Source organism: Stereum hirsutum (genome assembly GCF_000264905.1).
Source record: "Stereum hirsutum FP-91666 SS1 unplaced genomic scaffold STEHIscaffold_12, whole genome shotgun sequence".
Classification (NCBI taxonomy): Eukaryota; Fungi; Basidiomycota; class Agaricomycetes; order Russulales; family Stereaceae; genus Stereum; species Stereum hirsutum.
The window spans coordinates 1515267-1535031 of record NW_006763142.1 but is presented as its reverse complement, the minus strand read 5'-3'; the positions used below and the strand labels follow the sequence as shown (position 1 = coordinate 1535031).

Here is a 19765-nt window from a genome sequence, read left to right as displayed (position 1 = left end):
CTACATCGGTAGTGATGTTCTTGTCATGGATGGAGGTGAGAGGAACAGCGTTACAGACTTGAGTGAATCGAGGTCTATCAATCGAGTTATCCGCGCCTGAGGAAGTGCTGATTCGAATCTTGGGTATGAACCACCTCCCCGCAACAAATTTCGGAAGCCAGTCTCTTACAGCCAGGATCGAGGATATTGGGAGCATCGAGAACGGTGGCAGACCATCGTAGCACCAGTATGTGGTCGTCTCTGGACAAGTTCGCGTCGCCTGCGAACGTCCTCCGAAACTTGAAAAACTGCTTTTATTAGGTAAGGTGGCGAGTGTGGCCCATCTGCCTATGATGTTCTTGCACTGCCATAAGCGGCCATTCTCCCCGAGTTCGAAGGTCACAAGTGTTTCTATAAAGCGTTTCTCACTTAACAGTGTACCGCTAACCAACTACATGGTTGAAACGTCCAAACGTGATCGGAGTAATAAGTGATACGCAAAACCCACCCCACCGAAAAACATTTATAGAAAACAGCTAGATACCCCGACGCCGAAGTCTCCACCTCCAGGCCAGCCCAGAGACCTCCCAGAATAATTCTGCTCTCTCTCCTTCTCCCGCATCCGCATCGTGTGATGTTTATTCCCTTGATGCCACCTCCTCCATTCAACAACTCCAAAGCGACTGTGCCCGAACCGGCCTCTACTACCGCGATCACTGTCGTGGCGTCGAATGACCACGATGTAAGGAAGGGAGTGAACCATGCCGCAATCTTTTGAGGATTATGCCTTACGAGACGGTCAAAATCGAGTGGATTGAATGGCACGGACGAATCGATCAGTTTTTTTGGGACGGGGTTGCGGGAGAGATTTTCTATCGGAAGGAGAGGAAGAGATAACGGCGGGATGTCGGACGACCAGGCGCGGCGGGCGAGAAAGAGTAGTCACCCAGGAAAGTCATGTAGATGATGTATTGCAGAAAAACAAAGACGAAACTATTACCCGTACCACATGTCATAAGAAAACACACTCTCCTATTCATCCCAAGTATAGCCAGCAGAGCAGCCGCCTCTATGAATCCGTAAAAATAGTCCGAGACCGAACAGTGACAAGAATGAAACTACAACGACTCCAAATATGCACACCCCTCGGCCATCAGCTTGGATACCGTTTTAATCTAATCAATGGGAAGCACGAAGCAGAAAAAGGTCAGGACGGCTTCGCGGAGAATACGTAGATATAAAAAAACACTCACGTTCTCGGTATCGAATGTCTGGAAGTGGTCCCCTGGCATCTCGCAGATCTTCAGACGCTCACCAACCAACGACCGCCAGCCTTCAACGATCTTCTCTGGATCACTGCGATCAGTGATGAAGGGGTGCGCGCCAGGGATCTGCAAGCCTTCGGCGGCGCGAAGATATACGAGACGCGGGACTGGTCCGTTGGGATCGAAACCCTCACAGTACCGACTGAGCATGCGAGCACTCGCGACGAATTGCTTCCTGACGAAGCCGATCATGTCTCCTGTTATGGGTGCACCCCTCCGTTTGGTGACCCAGTTGAACTGGTCTTCGGTGATAGGGACGTGGTTGTTGGGAGGTGGGCTGTCGAGGAGGATAACACCGGTGACGGTGACTCCCTCACGCATGAGCCGCCGAGCGATATCGAATGCGATGACACCGCCGACACACCAACCTAGATGTGACTTGTCAGTTAGTCTATTTTAGAAGTTGAGATGAACCAAGACACTCACCGGCGAGAACAACGGGTTTGGATGGTGCCGCACGCAAAATATAACCCACGTACTCGGCCGCCATCTCCTCCAAGGATTCCCAAGTATCGGGTTGGAAGAAATAAGGGTTGTTGATGCCCCAAACATCGCGATCAAGGGGCAGGAGACGTTTGGTGTAGTCGATACGTCCTCCTCCGTCGTGGATAACGAACAATGACGCTCTGTCGGGGATCGTGCTGTGCTGAATAGGAGTGGCGGCGTTGGTGAGACCCATCGTCTCCGCGAGGGCTTGTAGTTTGGGATCGAGCGCGACCTTGCGAGATACCTGGTCGGAATCAGGTTTCTTGTTGGTGTACGACGAGACGAGCGATTCGATCGCGGTCACCGTGCGACAGGTTGAGAAGCGATCCATCGGAAGAGTAATGGAGTACTGTGGGGTACGAAGGTAAGATGAGATAGTGCTCGGGAAAATGTAACGAAAAACGCACCTTCTTCTCGAGCTGGGATCGTACCTCAAGGGCTCTCAAAGAGTCCATACCTAAGAGCTCGAGGTCGTGCTCGTCCGCAATGTCTTCATAGGGAACACCGAGGACCTGAGCAACAACAGACTTCACGCCAGCCTCATGCTCACTGGTGGAACTTCCGATCCCCGAGTCAGAAACCGAGGCATCATGCGCGTCCGAATCGACGACGAAAGCGGCAGGCGGGCTAAGTGGGATGCCCGACGCGGCGTTCACCTCATCGACTATAGCCGCAATGGTATTGCAATCAGCAAGAGTAGTAGCGTCGAGTGGAACCCCCGGGAAGGCGCCTTTCAACTTGTGGAAGATCTCGATGGACATCAGAGAGTCGACACCGAATGTCTCGAGGTGTGCACCAGCATCTATTGTCGCGGGATCGATACCGCATGTTTCGGCCACGATCAGAGTAACCTGCGCGAGCGCATCGGCTGCTGGCTTTCTCTCGGGTGCGCTTTGTGGCTGACTCGGAAGCGAGACGGGCTTCGGTTTCGTGACGTGGGGAGTAACAGTAGGAGTGGGAAGACTGTCGCGCACCGCCGCAACGATCTGGGCGACGGATTGGCAGCTAGAAAGAACGTCGCGGTCGAGCGTGGCGGTGGCGAACGTACTCTTCAGCTTATGGAAGATCTCGATCGACATAAGAGAATCGACTCCGTACGAGGCCAGGTCAGCGTTAGGATCCAAGTTCGAAACCTGGCACGTCTCGCCTACGATCCGCGTCACATCCCCGGGAATGTCGATTGCGACTGAGGGAGGTGGGGTGGAGGGTCGCGTAGGGGCAGGAGCGACAGTGTCCACGCGCGCAGGGGCGGCACTGGGGTTCGAAGTGGATTTCGACGCTGCATGACTCCCCGACATCCCAAGACCGCGCTTGAGGCGATCGAGGCGCACCTTGCGGAAGTGCATACCCTTCAACTGCGCCACGATCCTCTTCGGCTCCTCAACCTCTATCGCCGTCGCATCCGCCATCATAACTCCCTCCGACTGCACCCATGCGTTACTGATGAAAACACCGTAGACGGCGTCGGGATTGATCAGGCCCGGGACGGCCTTGACGGATTCGACCTTGGTGCAGATGTAGGCGTCGTTCGATTCTCCTTGTAGGTTGGCGACAAAACCGGCAACGTGAAGCATGGTGTCCATGAATACGGGATGAATGACGAAATTGCGAGGGCGGTTGTCGTTGGGAACAGTGGTAAGGGAATAGCCATCCATGCCATCGCTGCTGACAGTGAGAGTCTTCATAGAGTGGTACTCCTTCGAGTACGTCACGACGCGTGGGAAGATGACCTCGTAGGCCGTGCGAGCGGTGAACGTCTGCGACTGCTCATCCTTGCCTGATGTGATGGCCGAAATTTGGCGCAGAAGAGAAGGAGAGCTACGCTGGAACTTGATCGTTGTCTCCGTAACCGGGGTAAACTTGAATTTTCCTGAGCAGTGAATGGTCACAGAGCCACCGTTGACCTGCAGGAGTGAGTAGCGTCAGCTTGGCGGACATGATTAATGTAACTATGGACTGACCTCAGAGCTAACGCTGAACACACCCTTTCCATCCTTCTCCAGAGTGACAGTCGTCTTCACCACACGCTCCTCACCCTCCACGTAAACCAACGGCTTGGCATAATCGACTGCACGAAGCGCGATATAACTATCCGGGAAACGGGCTTGGAGATGTTCCTTCGCCGACTCGACACCAGCGAGGGCCAGCTCATGGTAAACAGAGGCAGGGCAAAGGGCGTGGCCGCCAACTTTGTGTCCCACGATATAGCCAGCGAGCTGCGAAATGGGAGTCCCAAAGACAGCGACGCGACCGTTGTTCTCGGACGGGAATTGCGCCCAGGAATGGAGCATTGAAAACCCATTAACGAGGGGAGCTGTGGGTGCGACGGCGGCGCGTGGTACGGTGACCGCTGAAGAAGTCTTGTCTTCGTACTGAACCCAAAACTTGCCCTTCGAGAAAGGATAGCCAGGAAGCGAGATGCAAGTGGTAGGAACGTGGGAGAATACCTGCCGCCACTCGACCTGGACTGCCGTAGTGTACAGGTTTGCGAGCGACGAAGAGAGAGTCGTCCAGACGTCCTGCTTTTTCCTAATCGAGGGAAGTAGCAAGGGCGCATCAACGAGGGAAGGATGAGATTTGAGCATGGGAAGCGTCGTCGGATGGGGTCCTACTTCGATCCACGCCGCGATGTGCGCAAAGCCCGCCGTGGCCAGATCGCTGATGCCTTTCTCAAAGAGAACAGGCTCTGCGCAGTGGCGGGCATAATACTCTGGAGTAAACACCGAACTGTCACCGACCGAAACTACTCGGCCTACGACGTTGGAGATGACGGGGATGGTAGGAGGGCGGATGGTGACACGCGAAGCAGCGAGAGTAAGGTCGTCGAGTATAGGTTGCATCGCGGAGCTGTGGTAGCCGAAGGGTACGGAGAGGAGAACGTTCTTGCATTTGACGTCTGAATCGATGTGTGCCTTGAGCGCCTTGAGTTGCTCGATGGGACCTGAAACGACGCAGTCGGTAGCACTGTTGAAACAAGAAATAGTGGCAGAGGAGAACGAAGGGGATGATCCCAAGAGAGAAGCGACCTTCTCCGGGCCCATGTTGATCGCAATCATGCCGGTGGCCTCCAACGCGCAGTTCTGGACCATAAGTCTGGCCCGAGTCGCGACGATGGTCAAGGCGCCTTTCAAGCTGAGCACTCCCGCGACGACTTGGGCGGCATATTCTCCCAAACTGAAATGAACGGACGTCAGTAAAGAACCAAGGATAAAAAGCAAATACGAAACATACCTGTGGCCTACAACGACATCCGGAACGACCCCCCACGAAATCCACAGCTGTGCTAGAGCATACTCCAAGGAGAACACGGCAGCCTGATACGCCTCGAACTCCTCCAACGTCGTAAGCTGACCCTGCGAGATTATGATCTGGAGAACTCCGGGGAAGCCGGTGGCGGAGAGGAATGAGTGACATTCGTCTATGGCGTGGCGGAAGATCGAAGAAGTCTCGTAGAGCGCCGCTCCCATGCCAATATACTGGCCACCCTGTCCCGAGAAGACGAAGGCCACCTTCCCTGGACTGCCTACGACCTCCTGGCTCGATGCGCTGCGTAGCTTTTGTTCGAGCTCGGCATGGGAAGAGGCCGAAACAGCCAAACGACGAGGGAAAAGCTGGCGACGGGCGGTGCTGGTATACGCAATGTCGGCGAAGGAGAGCTCCTTGGTGCTAGGGTTCGAGAGCCACTCCAAGTATCGAGACTTCAGAGAATGGAGCGCGTCCTCAGTCTTTGCAGACAGACCGAACACGAAAGGTAACTCCGGGCGTGCTGTCGGGGCGACTATGGTTGGAACGAACTCCGAAAGTATGAGTGCGGCATTCGAGCCCGCAGCGCCGAAATTATTGAGAAGCGCCATACGGTCAGAACCAGTCTCAGCGACAGTCCAAGATGTCGCGACTGTGTCGATGATGGTGTTATCGGAGGCGAGGGGCTCGATCTTAGGGTTCAAATTTCGAAGCGAAATCTGGCGCGGGATGGTGCGATGCTGAAGCATGAGGAGCAGTTTGGCCAGGCCAGCAGCGCCAGAGGCAGCCTCCAAGTGACCAATGTTAGCTTTCAGCGACGTAACATGGAGTGGGTTACTGGGAGAGCGGTTGACGGCGAAGACGCTCCGGATGCTCTGGAGCTCGTTCGGATCCCCAGCCTGCGTACCAGTCCCATGGGCTTCGATGACGCTGACACGGTTCGGGTCGATCCCGGTGCGAGAAAGAAGCTGCTTGAAGAGCGAGACTTGGGTGGCGGAGTGGGGATGGGTGATGGAGCGAGCGAGGCCACTCTGATTGACCTCTACGCCACGGATGACGCCGTAGATGTGGTCACCCTCTGCGACAGCGTCGGCGAGACGCTTGAGGACGAAAACGCCGGCACCTTCGGAGCGCGAGTATCCGTCCGCGGATGAGTCGAAAGACTGGCACTGGCCCGTCGGACTAAGGAAATGTCCCCTATCCAGTCCGAGGAACATCTAACATATTAGAAATGAGTCAGTTACAGCCTCTGTATACGGTATCGCGAAGGGACTCACATCGGGACTCGTCATGATATTCACACCGCCAGCGAGTGCTCCGTTGCAGTCATGGTTCCCAAGTGCACGGCAAGCCTGGTATATAGCGACCAGGGAAGACGAGCACGCGGTGTCAATCACGATGGAAGGACCGGAAAGCTTCAACGCGTAGGAAATTCGACCGCTTAAGAATGCGCGCAAAGTCCCTGAATAGCACTGATCAGCTACTGTGAACAGATCTTCGAAGAGCAACATTCGCATACCTGTGCTATAATACACGTCAATGTCGTTTTCGAGGTTGTGGACATAGTCCTCGGTAGAGACGCCGATGTAACAGCCAAAGGTTTCAGGCGAGTTCGTCAGGCTGGAATTAGGAACGTATCCGGAGTCCTCCAAAGCCTCGTAGGCGGTGTGAAGAAGAACGCGCTGCTGAGGATCAATGCTACGCGCTTCACGGGGCGAGATGTTGAAGAACCTGTTGTCAAAGGCGTCGGGTTCGTCGATGAAGTTGCCGGTGTGGGCAGCCATAGAGCGTTTGGAGTTCTTGGAAGAGTCAGGAGCGTAGTCGGAAACCTTGAAGCGGTTCTCCGGAATCTAAAAGAAGAGAACATCAGTAATCACTCTCCACACCGATAGTCAAGAGATATCTCACCTCGGAGATCGTGTTAAGTCCCTTCTCCAGCACCTCCCAAAGCATGGAGACATCGGGAGCACCTGGCATATTCACAGCCATTCCGACGATAGCGATGGGTTCTTGCGTAGGATGGGGTTTCTCGGTGGCGGCTGACTTGACCGCCGATACATCCAAGGACGAAGTAAGACGTTTTCCGAAAGTGCGTTCGAGGGAGCGCATGATGCCCGTTCCAGGACCGATACCGAGGATGCGAACGGGCTCGTTTTCGGGAAGAGCTGCGAGAGTGGCGGCAGCGACTTTGGTCCAGTTGATAGGCTGCGTAAGGATCATGTCGACAAGCGCTTCGAGAAGCGAACTAGCGCCGACGCCATCGTTTCGTATCAACTCGCCGGTGTACGTCGAACGGAGAGGGATTTTGATGTCGGAGAATGATGGGAACTGGACGCCCCGGTCAGCGAGGTCAGAAAGAACGCGCTCACGAGCGCCCCCGAGATGAGCTGGAGAATGATAGAGTGTGTCGACGAGAGTCTTCTGGACGGTGCCGCTGTGGAGTCCGGATTGCGCGAAGGCAGAGAGAACATCAGGGCGGCCCGATATCGTGACGCAGTCTTCGGCAGTCTCTGAGGTCACAAAGAGCTTAGGTGCGTTGGACGGTTGCTGTTATAAGTCGAAAATGTCAGAAATATCGTTCATGGAGATGTCGAGTAGTTCACTCACCGAGAGAGAGAAACGAAAGATGGCCTCTACAGCCGCTTGCTTCCCGAGGCCGAGGAAGACGATGCTCCACGGGGGTGGCGAGTCTCCGTCGATTGCTGAACCGTAGAAACCTTCAGATGTCTTATAAAGTTGGGTGTGGACACCGATCCAGAAGGCTACTCGGAAGGCCTGGACAGCGTTGTTGATATATTGCAAGGTGTCGGATGAGGTGGCGACGACCGCTGCTGGGAGTATTCCGGACGAAAATCCTAAGACGCCTACCCCATGGGTCACATTCGTGTCCAGGAGAGCGGCGAACGAAGAGGAGGATGACGACTGCGCAGAAGCAGACGCCTCGACAAAGGCCAGATAACGAAGTGTGTGCAGGAGGAGGAGGGTAGTGCCGCTGACGACAGGGTTGGATAAATAGCGATGGTGGGTAGGAAGGGTGATAAGTGACTGGGGGGTGGGGAAGTCTAGTGCGTCTAAATCTACGCTCGTCGCGGTGGCTGGGTTCAAACTGGAAAGCTCGGAGTGAAAAGCCTTGTGGCAGGCAGAAAGTAAGGTTGAGCCAGAGGATGTGGTCGCGTCGTCGACCGCGCGCTGACGGATCTCTGGGAGATTGGCTGCCAAAGTCCCTTGACCGCCGAATAGAACAACGTTGATCTGAGAAGCGGAGGTCATCTTTGATGTTTACCGGAGGGAGAGAGTAGCGTGACGCCTGTAATAAAAGAGAGGCAGTCTACGAGGCTTTATAAGTGACACAGTCCTGACTATTGAGTTCTCTCTTATGGTCATTTCTTCAATCAAAAAACCTGAACTGATGGCGCGAAGATCCTGTACATCTGTTGGCCCTAAGCTTATGGAGAGAGGGGGCCTGAGCTCGGTGCCACAGCCGGCACTCAGGCGCTATGCAGCTTGAGGCGTGCTACGTGCAGGCGTCTCGAGAGTCTAGCACCGAATTTCGGCCTCACCGGTGGTACCCAATGAGGTAGTCCCTCGGCCATCTGGGCGCATTCTCTTCGTTCGGGACGGGGTGGCCAAAATGCGTCTGTGGAGAAAGGAGATGATGACAAAAGGAAATATCAGTAAGTGCGTGCGAACGTTGAATGCAGACCGCTGAAGCATATCAAACTGGCAATGGAGGCTTGGCGGAAGATGACAGAGCAGTTCGTCCTACCCAAGGAACCAAGGGTAAGATGGATTTGTCGCATTTACGGTCGCTCCTTACGACGCTTCATCCATCGCGAATGTAACTGAACATTACAACAGCTTCTCACGCGGTACCGACCGACGATCAGCGCTCGACTCAGTGATTGTCTCCCCAGTTGAGCTCTTCTCTTCTTCCACCACCACTGAACGCCATGGCGTCCTCTCAACACTGATCCGTCGTCAGCAGTTCTACCCTTGTTGATTCAGCAGAATCAAATCGAGCTGAGATGATCAAGTCTGCAACCACATGATTGGCGGCACACATTGGGATGTGGCTGAAACATGGATCAATAAACGGTCAGGGTATACCTGCATTGGTAACTCAAACTTGGATATTACTGAGCCCAGGGAAATAGGGTAAGGCGGTACCAGTAGGACAAGGACATGCTTTATCTCACACGCAGTGTCAATGCGTGCATGGTACCGAAAGGCCATCCAGGGCAGTTCTCGTACGGCGTTACCGATTGACCGCTACAGCTATCCTCAGCTATCTCCTGGATGATTTGCGGCGTGACGATAACCCCATGAGACAGCAGCAGGGATTGTACGCCTGCGGCGCCAGGTAACCAAAGTGTGTGGCGTACCATGGTTCGGCGTACGAAGTGGAGTGCGAACATACCACTCGGTCCCGGAAAGAGCTTCGAGAGCTTTGAGAATTTTGAAACAACGTTCATGGTCTTTCACGGACAGAATCGGAAGGATTGTTCCCACTCACCCACAAAGCGAACCCCCGGCCAACACGCCCGTAAATTTTACCGCCGCTGCAGCCTGCTAGCCAAACGCCACGTGACCGAGTCAGCGCCCATGTACTGCTTTTGAGCGCGGATTTGTGGACGAAAAGCAGAGTAATTGTTGGAAATGATGGTTGGGGAGACTGGAAATGAGTTGCGGTACACACCTTTGGAATTTTACTTCTTGCTTGAACACGAAAAAGGAATAACTTTACGCACTAAAACGCTCCCCCCGAGCGCGATAGCCGTTTCAACCAGTGCCATCCGAAATGATCTCGACAAAGCGGTATCGCGAGTTGTACATTGCTTTAGAATGACCGACCGTTCGATGGCCGATTGTAGTCGGAGAGGTCGTGGTACACATCGCAAACGAATCGAGAAGTTGGATATCCGCTTGATATCCGCCGCTTCTGCTAGCTCTGACTTAGGTAAGGATGCGCGGCCCGCCCCTCCCGGTGTGTATTTTCAACTTTCAGGTCGTCAATGTCTTCCCTTCTCGTTCCTTCGTCCATGCTCCTGCTGTCCCTTGCACTCATAAAGAAATGCCTATGACCGCTTTTCTTAGTATACTTCCAATTGACCTATGTAACACTCGCTGTGACGCCGGCTATTGTAACTTAAACATCCTCGCTGGTACCGTTCAAGCATGTCATCGTTGCCCGGGACTTACTCATTCGCACCAACTATGCAAGTCACAGGGAGTCCTCCTGCCCATCATTATACCGTTCCTCCGGTGATAGAGAGGTTTGCGTAATCAAGAGAGTTTGACATGAACGTGAGGTGAGGATCTGTGCGCCGGGAATATTCTTTCGAATTGCAATATGTGGTACGTCCGATTCCAGCTGCTTTACAATGAACGATTGAATGTTGGGTTTCGTATGATGTGTATATGCCGTCATAACCGTCTCTATGTTAGGAGCCATGATCAACGGGCGTGATAGAGGACGATCGTCTCATAGACGCTTCCTTCCCTATTCGTACCCTTTCATTCCGACTCAAAGCCGGGGGTGTTTAAGCCTGAACATGCCGAGTTTGGTCCGTCTGTTCATCCCGACTTGTTCAATACCTCCCTGAGTTACTTATCAGACCCCCAAGTTCCTCAGTCCTCTTACATTGCTGCACTTTTTGGCACCATTTCTTCTCGTTGTTCGACCGGATGATAGAGCCACATACGTCTTCTCGCTTCCCAAAGCCATATGATCAGACTCTCTGTGGCGGCGACAGTGTAAAGAGCTTCACCATCTGATGATCGAGGACCGACAGGTTTTTTTCCCGTTCTAATCACTGATTCTGTGTACTCCTCGAGCCCCAAGCCACCATCTGTCCACATCTACGTCAATCTCGTCTCGCTCTGCAGCATATCATTCGACGGATCAGACGTTTCTTGTATCCTGTTTGCGCGCCTCCAAAACCAAAACCCTTTAGCCCCCCGCCAAGCTGCAAGGTGGTTCCCACTATGGGTACAGTGGTAGTGATCGATTTCTTCAGAAAGGGCTCGTCATGAAACGACGGTAAGAGACGTCCGGCATGTAGACCAATAAAATTCTAGCAGAATTCTCGAAAAGTTGTTACTTGTACCTTTATTCAGCTCGGACGCCCGTCGAGCGCCAGATTGCTTTGCGACGATCAAGGTTAGAGGCTTAGATCATTTTGAGTAAACCCGCCGAGAACACAACTCCAAGGAGAATCGAGAAACGGTTGTTGTCACCATAGATGCGCCGCGCAATAGCCTGCAACGCAATTCGTCTGATTGCACTTTGGATGATGTCGGGTTCACTTGGGGTCCATCATATTTCTACATGCGCGAAAGGCAGATGGTTTGTGACAGGTTATTATGGAGGCTCTGCTCGTTTCCAAGTGCCGAGGAGACATGCTGACGCGAGGTTTTGATCACTAACGCGATGATGCTGACGAGACACTACATAAGATAGGAATAACAGCAGGCGGTCTTGTGGCTGCCGCACACCCTATCGCAACGAACTCTTCGGTCGAACAGAGTATCCCATCCAATTTCCACCTCGATTTATACCAATCGATCACTTCTCACTTCCCCTCTCCAAGTACAACTCCTCCCAGGACCTTCTAACATACTTCGGAACGCCATGACACTCACTCTCATCAAGCTCGGCGGAGCTGCTTCAGATATCACCGTCTGCAAGACAGGTGTACGTCTCCTCGCACGCTTCCCTTCGTGAGGCGCGATTAACCTAATACACCCTCCCAAAATCCAGCATGGTTTGATGATGATGACGTTCGTCGATCTTTCCATGATTTATCACCAGAAGGAAAGTCTGACCTTTCTGTTTTTAGATGGACGCCCACTCCAGTCCCAGACGAGCAATGCTTTGAGGCTATCAAGGCTGGCATAGATCGTCTGCCCGCTGGTGTCAAGATGGTTCTCAATAGCGGTCAGTACACGCCTTCATTATCGTGCTCTTTCTACATGCGTCTTTGCGGCTGATACCCTGATTGCGGTATACAGCCGAGTTCTACGGATACAACCCGCCGACTGCGAACCTTGAATTGCTCTCCAGATTCTTCGAGAAGTATCCCACCTATGTCGACAAAGCGTTCCTTGTTGTGAAAGTGCGTGCTTTTCAGTACCGTCAATCCTTGCTCGTATGACTAGAATCTGATGCTAACACTTCTCAAGGGCGGAGGCAGCGCTACAGAAATCGGAAAAGTAGATTTGACGTACGTGGCCTGACCAATGCTCGTTTCTGAATTGGGCTTGAACTTCACAACATCCATTAGACCTCAAAACCTTCGCAGGAGCGTTGATGAGTGTAACGCCAAGCTCCGTGGCAAGAAGAGAATAGACGTCTTCGAGTGTGCTCGCTTTGATCAGTCGAAATGGACCGTCGAGGAGACTATCAAGAGCTTGTTGATTCTTCGTGACGAGGGGAAGTTCGACCATATCGGAATATCTGAGTGCAGCGCCGCCTCCGTCAGGCGTGCATCAGCAGTGAGAGCTTCACCACTCAACACTCCACTATTTTATGACCACCGACACCTGTGCATAATTACTTTTCGTAGGTATCTCCGATATTGACCGTCGAAATTGAGGTTAGCCTTTGGTCTTACGAGGAAGAGACGAAGAGAGGTAAGCGGTTAGATTGTACAAGCTACACTAAGGAAGCCGCTCACGACTCGTTTTTTTGTCTGTTTTTTGCCTTTGATCTCCAGTAATTGCCGCTTGCAAGGAGCTCGATATTAACGTGCTTGCTTACTCGTGAGTAACACTCCATGCAGCAAACATCTGAACGTCTTGAGAAAATTTTATCTCTAGACCTCTCGGAAGAGGATTCTTGACGGGACAGATCACAAAGCTTTCCGACCTCCAGGGCTAGTACAATTTCTTTTGGGCTCGTGTCATGCTATCCTACTCACATCTATCTACACATAGAGGGGGACCTTCGCACTTTCTTGGGCCGCTTCACCGAAGAGGTAACCTATGCTCGTATCGTAGCCGGCATCCACCCATACTCACTGTCTCGCAGAACATCAAGGAGAACCTCGCCCTCGTCGAAGACTTGAAGGCCATAGCCGCTAGGAAGGGTGTTACCCCCGCCCAGCTGGCCATCGCTTGGGTTCACTCGCTCGGATCTCACATCATCCCTATCCCTGGCTCCTCGTAAGCAATTCTCCTCCGTCAACAAATTTCTTCCACTTCATCTGAATGGGGAATATCAATAGGAAGCAGTCGCGTACGTTGGAGAACCTTGCTGCAGGAGAAGTCGTCCTCGCAGATGAAGATCTTAAGGAGATAGACGCTCTGTTTGAGAAACATAGTATTCGAGGGTCCCGATACATTGAGGGTGTTCCCGATACCGAGCAGTACCTCTGGGGCTGAGTGTATTGTATGCACGGCAGGTATGGACGTCTTCAGTGGTTCTCTATGTAGTCGTTGTAATGTGCCGTTTTCGTAGGAGAGGATGGGACTTGTCTGCGGAAAATCCACGACCCTCGTTTCTCTATCAAATATCAATTACATTCATGGTTCTCTACAGAACGAGTTTGGAAAGACGCAAGAGAACGTCCCTGTACGTGCCACGGATAACGAAGTATCGTCCAAAATTGGCGCGGATAATATTTGTGACGACGGGGAACGTACGCAGACAAAATGGGGAAACAATATTATGTGACTGTTATTGATCGTTTCTCAAAACACGTATGGGTTCTCTTCCTCTCGCAGATGGCTCAGCGGGGATGGTGTTTAATATCCGATGAGGACAAGACTCATTCCTGCTCCCGCTTCCAGAGCACTCCAGAGACGCATCGGAGGACTGATACTCGCGGATGGTAGCTCATCCTTCGGTACCGACCACGACGCCCCTTCAAAGCCACAATGCCGATGTCTAAAATTCGCTCGACTTCATGGGCAGAGAAGACGCAGATACCAGTATGCCCAAGGCAGTTTTCATGCACGCTACAATCCAGGCCACAAACCCATTTCCCTTAGAGGACTGTAACTAATAGGTCACACCGTAAAAGCAGGATCATATCATCTCCACGGTAAATCTGCTCATGCACAGATCAGAACGCCCCGTGGATCACGGTGATACTGCTGTTATCTTCAGTATGCTGTGATTAAAGTCGTCCCCATTCTTCTGGAACACATATTATGGTTGCTCAAATCACCCCTTCTCGGGCTCCTTTTAGAGCGTCTCTTCGTATCCTCGATGTCCTCATCGCAAGACAAAATTGAACCATCTAGAATGAGTAGAAGAAAAATCAGACATGATGAGTTTGAAAGGGTTTAAACCCTTGCATGTCAAGTAAGAGATGTGCTTGGCGAGAGGGATGGGGATGGGGAAGGGTCTGCATCCTTCGAGAACCCGTCGTGCCCTGAAGGAATTTGGTACGAGCTTGCGCTAGCCGTACACTGTAGAGAACCGGGGAATGAAACCGGCCTGCTACACCGGCTCCTGGGGTGCACAGCAAAACCTTTCGTTTACTGCAATTGAGCGCGAATTGAAACAGGGTTTATCCATCAAATGGATCTGCGAGCAGCGTTCCATACAGGTCTGCATACAATCCTGGGTATCGGGTAGCTCTTGCATCATTATCAATTCTGGTGACGAGTTTCGGCGACAGTACAGCGACATGTTTTATTCTCTATATGACCGCCATCACCGTGCAGAAGCCTGCCAATGGTACTGATAGTCCGGCTAGGCTTGATTTATGGACTTACTGGGCGGAAACTTGCAACCTCAAGACGACTATTACCAGATCAAATCACACTCAATGCAAATCTTACTCACAAACCTGCTTAGTGCCAGCTTTTGACTTGGAATTCATTTCGATCCCGAGCTGAAAGCAATGGCCGGCATGAGTATGTGCTTAGGTGATAAAAAAATCTGATGGCTTTGTGATAACCTACTGTCAATGTACCGGTCAGTACAACGATCCTCCGAGTGACGATAATACCGTGCGTTTTTATCGGACCAACGTCGGGGAACTTCAACAATCGACGGATTGTGTGAGTGCTTGCCTTCAACCGCTTGATGGACCGCTTTGGTTGAGGAAGTGGCCGACACTCCATGGGGAACTGCGTGCGCCACTGGAGACCCCGGACACCGCACAGCAGCGACGCGCCCACGTCGTCAAATCGATATCTGGATGTCTGCTGTTCGTTTACCCTCATGCTCCCGAATAACCTACGCATATCTGAGCGCTGTTGAACGGGCAAACCTCACCAGTACTAGACCTCACTGCCATAACGCATGTTCAGAGCCGCATCAGGCCGCTGCCTGGACCTCAGCGCCCGCGTTTTTCACAGCCATCTCTGCCAGTGTAGCATCCTCGTGGATGCTGTTGAAACTTGAGCCACAAAGGCATCTCCCTTGGTAAGTGTGAATCGATGAACCATACGTATTTTCCCAATGGAATTGACCAGGAAAGATTGACAGACGCGTCGAAGGCGTATACCTATTTTGTGTTCATTCTCGATTCGGGGCCGTGCGTCGTGCTCAGGTCGAGTGCTCTTTTGTGAGCCGCGGCCCCTGTATTCGCACTTCAATGCGACCTCTCGGTGTTCGAGTGGGACCGATAGCGGTCATTGATATTATTGAAGTCGATCAGAATCATTTCGCTGTCTTTCTGACCTCCGATACAACTGTAAGCACAGGGCATGACAAGACGTGTTGCGTGCCTCAGTCCTCAGGGATTGTCATCTCGATGATGTTGGCAGTGTTTCCTTCTAATCCTGTGCCTAATGAAATGGGACCCACGGACAAGTGGACTCTGGGAGTTTACCGAGCGCCGTTGCACGCCGGGAATACGACAAGAGGACTGCTTAACAAGGCATTGTATGATTGTATAAAACCGCATCGAATATCTCATCTGCATTTTCCTTTTCCTTCCGCGCCACATAGGTCTCTCCTTTCCTTTACAAACCATAGACTGTCGCTTCATCGACGATGTCTTACACTGTGGAAAGCTCTCGGCCAGTCAACACAGTGCTGTTCTGTGAACGTGGACCATCGTCAACGAATTCAGCAGAATTTCAGGAAGGCACGCTGGACGTCACCGGTCCTTCTGCTGGATCCATTTTACTCTCCGCTCACCCGACCTCGCCACCAATCGCCAAAATCGGAACGGCCACCCATCTCGTCGATCGTTTCTCAATGCTTCACTCCTGGGTTCAATTCCCATCGGACGTTAACGGACGTGTTGCCATCTTCGACACACCCATCGCTCAGCTCTCCTCATTTATAATCGGCCATAGCGTCTGTGGCCACTCGCTTTGTCCAGCTTCTATCTATCACGAGCTAGCCCTTGCTGGTGCCGAAGCCTCTAGCTCTCATCTTCATGATCAGTCCCCCAAGGCGTACGTCGCTCTCCGCGGTATAGATTATGCGACGCCGTTGGTTCACCTGGAGGGAGAAGAGCGCGTAGTGAGAACCACCATTGTTCTTGACAAGGGCGCAAAGGGCTCATTCGAGATCAGCTCTCATGTTTGTTTTCGCAATCGCTCTGATAATCACCACTTATTAACGATGTATGTTTCGCTAGGCTGGGCAGGGCGCCTCGATGACCCACTGCACTGGAGAATTCAAGCTCACCCCAGTCGAGAAAACAATCTTCAAGTTCCAGCGTGCAGCTCCTTCACTTTTGCGGCAGATCTCGACCGTCGTATCCGGAAGGGGCGAGCAAGTCCAAATTTTCAACACCCGGACGGCTTACGAGATTATATTCCCCCGCGTCGTGACGTACTCCAAAGAGTACCACACCATCAAGACTCTCGTTGTCGACGCGGACGGAATGGACGGCTACGCCCTCGTCTCGCTGCCGAAGAATCGTCACCGCGGAGGCTTTGTCGTTCACCCCATTTTCATGGACACCATGCTTCACGTCGCCGGATTCGTCGCCAACATGCAGGGCGGACCAAATGACGCTTACATCTGCAGTCAAGTCGACTCCATCAAAGCCGTCCCGAGCCTCATCAACAACGACGCTATCTACGGGATATTCATCAGGAACGCTTGGATGGAATCTGAAGGAGTAATGGTGGCAGACGCGACAGCAGTGGAGGTTGTGGAGCCGAGGAGGATTGTGGCCCAATTGAAGGGCATGCATTTCCGAAAGCTCCGTCTCGATCGTCTCACTCGCGCGCTGGCTATGGCGGGAGGTCACCTTGTCCAAGCAGCAGCTCCGAAGGCGGCCGTTCATCTTACGCGCTCTATGTCAGCCCCTCAAATTACCTCCTCCGTGGTTCCCTCCCAACCTTCTATCGATACCCTCGGCGAGGTAACGCGCATCGTTGGTGAGACGTGTCAGGTCACCGGCTTGGATTCTCTCACCGACCTGGCGACGTACGGTGTCGATTCCCTCATGTCCATCGAGATATTCTCCAAACTTCAATCCACATTTACCACGGCTTCGCTCGACCGTACTTCTCTTGCCAACTGCGTCACCATCTCTCAGATTGCAGCCGAGGTGCGCGCCTGCTTGCCCGACCCATCAATAATCGCCAAATCCACATCCATTCCCCTTCGCTCGAAATCCGAGAGCAGACCTTCTACGCCACCTGCACACGATGTGCAAGCGCGAATCATTCGAATTGTCTGCGAGACGTGTGGAATCGATCCCCAGAGTATGGTCGCTAGCGCAACGCTCGAATCGTATGGCGTTGACTCTCTCATGTCCATCGAAATCTTCCATCAACTGACCGCCACCTATCCAAAGACAATTTTCGATCCCGCTGCGCTTGCCCGTTGCGACACGATTGCGTCTTTGGCCGAAGAAGTGAAAGTCTCTCTCGGCGATTGGGCGGACCATAGCTCTACGTCCGACAGTACTGTCGCCGACGGTCGCTCGACACCCAACACGACCGAGACCCCAGAGAGCGACGGTACCCTAGCAGAGAGTGGTTTTGTGAAGCCTATCATCGCTCAGGTCCTTGGTATTTCTGTCGACGATATCGAAGACAAACACGAGTTGGAGAGCCTCGGCTTCGATTCTCTGAGCTCTCTCGAGCTACGATCGGAACTTGAGAAGGTACGCCTAATCACCAGATCTCAATGGCTTCTTCCTGACGAAGATCTCTCTTTCAGCGTTCAATCACTCTCCCGACAGATGTGTTCGCGACTTGTCGTACAGTCGACGCCGTTGAAACCCTTGTTTCCGAATATTCCAGTAACAAACAAGCTTCCACCAATACCAAATCCCCGTCTTCCATCGCTATGGACGCAAATCTACGAGCACTCCAGAAAAGTATGGGCCTGGACACCGTTCCCGTCTCAAGCCAACGATCCGCGAACTCCGGAAGATCGCCTTTGTTCCTCATCCACGACGGCAGCGGGCTCGTTCACTACATTCGGCGGCTCCTCCCGCTCGACCGTGACGTCTGGGGGATTCATAACCCGTACTTATTCGGTAAGAATCCCTGGGATAATGTCGAGGATATGGCGGCGGAATATGCTGGCTACGTCAAAAGCACAGCTCCCTCCGGGCCCGTCATTCTTGGAGGCGAGTATTCCTCTTATTTTTTTCACGGTCCGTTGTATTAAACATATTATATTAAACCATTTAGGGTGGTCATTCGGCGGTGTCGTTGCTTTCGAGGCGGCTCAGCAGCTTATGCGCATCGGTTTCGAAATCGCCGGTGTGGTCCTCATCGACTCTCCAACGCCCATCAACCACGTCCCGCTCTCGCAAAAGCTCATCGCTTCCGTCGTCAATCTTGAGGGCGGGCCCTCGAAGGGAGGCCTGCATCAATACGTGAAGAACCAGTTCGTCGAGAATTCGCGCATGCTGGGCCATTATCACCCTCGTCCGGGTCCAGGGGAAGGTCCCTTCCCGCCCATCACTCTCCTGCGATGCACCGATGGGTTCAATCCGGAGGGCGTACCCGACGTGCCGGTTTGGCTTGCGGATAGGAGTGATCTGAGTAAGGTCACGGAGGGGTGGAGTATGTTGGTCGGGGCACCGGTGAAGACGTTCGATATTCCGGGTAACCACTTCCAGCCTTTCAAGTCGCAGAATGTGAGTAATCTTCATCCGAGGTCTTTGCATGTCGAGCGTTCATTCTCATGCGTTTACATTTCCTCGTAGATCAACGCGTTATCGAAGCAACTAGGAGATGCTTGCGAGTACCTAGACTCGCTATAGATGGGTGCCTTGGATTTAGAATATATTAGACCTGGTGTCCTGTTTGGTCGTATTGGGACTACTTATGATCATTTGCATTGGCGATTTTTTATCCTTTTCATCACCTCGTACCGTACGGACTGTCTTCTGTGTCATTTGCAATAATATGTCTTCATCTAGAGTTATTGGAAGTACATAAGTACTGTGAACGATGTGCAATACATTGGGTCAATTTGAGAAAACAATGTCCTCTATACGTCTAACTTAGCTAAAGCCCTTGTGAATTAAGCATACTGGAATACGAGGCGAGACCTGTACGCTCCTGACACGGACATGGCAAACTTCCGATCAACAACAATCAGCGCGCACCTAGGGCCGTGCAATGATACATACTGGATGAGAACGATCGATAATCGCATGTACATAGAAACGGTAAAAACGCCCACGACTGCATCGGGATCCCGGACACTCAAAGGGGGTTGCAACGCCACAACGCCACTTGAACGCCAGACGAGGGGGGCGGCTTGAGACCATTTGATTGTTCCGACATCTCGTTTCGTTCGGTCTTCGCTTTTCTTTTTTTCTTCTTTTTTTCTTCTTCCTTACGAG

General features: G+C 52.5%; 3 protein-coding genes across 3 annotated transcripts; 2 read left to right on the top strand and 1 right to left on the bottom strand.

The window, feature by feature from the left end:
- Nucleotides 1-955: 955 nt before the first annotated feature.
- Nucleotides 956-9564, bottom strand: pks1 (polyketide synthase). Its single transcript, XM_007307122.1, has 11 exons — nucleotides 9547-9564; nucleotides 7641-8670; nucleotides 6942-7580; nucleotides 6553-6883; nucleotides 6311-6495; nucleotides 5022-6250; nucleotides 3752-4964; nucleotides 2198-3694; nucleotides 1731-2139; nucleotides 1233-1672; nucleotides 956-1154 (listed from the first exon to the last, which is right to left on the bottom strand). Exons 2-11 carry the CDS (start codon nucleotides 8301-8303, stop codon nucleotides 1098-1100), a joined length of 6663 nt encoding a protein of 2220 aa, XP_007307184.1. The 5' UTR covers nucleotides 8304-8670; nucleotides 9547-9564; the 3' UTR covers nucleotides 956-1097.
- Nucleotides 9565-11664: 2100 nt separating this feature from the next.
- STEHIDRAFT_133138 (aldo/keto reductase) lies at nucleotides 11665-13415 on the top strand (the record flags this gene model as incomplete). Its single annotated transcript, XM_007307121.1, has 11 exons — nucleotides 11665-11727; nucleotides 11794-11813; nucleotides 11873-11970; nucleotides 12045-12162; nucleotides 12317-12527; nucleotides 12599-12665; nucleotides 12749-12794; nucleotides 12852-12907; nucleotides 12969-13009; nucleotides 13063-13196; nucleotides 13259-13415. 11 exons carry the CDS (start codon nucleotides 11665-11667, stop codon nucleotides 13413-13415), a joined length of 1011 nt encoding a protein of 336 aa, XP_007307183.1.
- A 2359-nt stretch (nucleotides 13416-15774) lies between these two features.
- On the top strand, nucleotides 15775-19177 carry STEHIDRAFT_170495 (uncharacterized protein; the record flags this gene model as incomplete). Its single annotated transcript, XM_007307120.1, has 5 exons — nucleotides 15775-16521; nucleotides 16580-18064; nucleotides 18121-18562; nucleotides 18600-19051; nucleotides 19121-19177. The coding sequence occupies exons 1-5, from the start codon at nucleotides 15985-15987 to the stop codon at nucleotides 19175-19177; spliced, it is 2973 nt and encodes a 990-aa protein (XP_007307182.1). The 5' UTR covers nucleotides 15775-15984.
- Nucleotides 19178-19765: the final 588 nt, after the last annotated feature.

What these genes read in the sequence shown, in the direction of transcription:
- pks1 (XM_007307122.1), bottom strand. Translation starts at nt 8,303, where the DNA reads ATGACCTCCGCTTCTCAGATCAACGTTGTTCTATTCGGCGGTCAAGGG. An exon ending in TGTTCAGCGTTAGCTCTGAG is followed by an intron (nt 3,695 to 3,751) that starts GTCAGTCCATAG and finishes TCACTCCTGCAG; the next exon opens with GTCAACGGTGGCTCTGTGAC. An exon ending in GATCCCAGCTCGAGAAGAAG is followed by an intron (nt 2,140 to 2,197) that starts GTGCGTTTTTCG and finishes CGTACCCCACAG; the next exon opens with TACTCCATTACTCTTCCGAT.